Consider the following 269-nt stretch of genomic DNA (forward strand, 5'->3'; position numbering starts at 1 on the left):
TCCCGGAGAAGCCCCGACTGGCACTCTCCCCACCGATGGCACCTTCTCCGCCAGGATGGCCGCGCCCTCCAGATGGCCGGCGAAGAGGGCGGAGAAAACCTCCCTCTCGGGCGCCTCCTCCATCCACCGCTTACTGAAGGGGGGGTATCTGGCGGCGAGAGGATCCGGCGACAGCGCCTTCTGCAGGAGGATGGAGGCAGCGTGTAAACAGGCGATTTCTTGCACCACCAGAAGGCAGCGTGTTTTTCAGGCAGATTCTTGCCCCTAAG

The 269-nt window shown here is 63.6% G+C and overlaps 1 protein-coding gene across 1 annotated transcript in view; it reads right to left on the reverse strand.

Annotated features, from left to right (window-relative positions):
• Positions 1-269, reverse strand: part of LOC119592917 — a gene marked incomplete at both ends in the record, with an annotated part of 8,782 nt that overhangs the window by 3,126 nt on the left and 5,387 nt on the right. The window contains 1 exon segment of the mRNA XM_037941809.1: positions 43-234. Within this exon segment, the coding sequence (XP_037797737.1) occupies positions 43-234 (192 nt within the window).

Source organism: Penaeus monodon, chromosome 31 (genome assembly GCF_015228065.2).
Source record: "Penaeus monodon isolate SGIC_2016 chromosome 31, NSTDA_Pmon_1, whole genome shotgun sequence".
Classification (NCBI taxonomy): Eukaryota; Metazoa; Arthropoda; class Malacostraca; order Decapoda; family Penaeidae; genus Penaeus; species Penaeus monodon.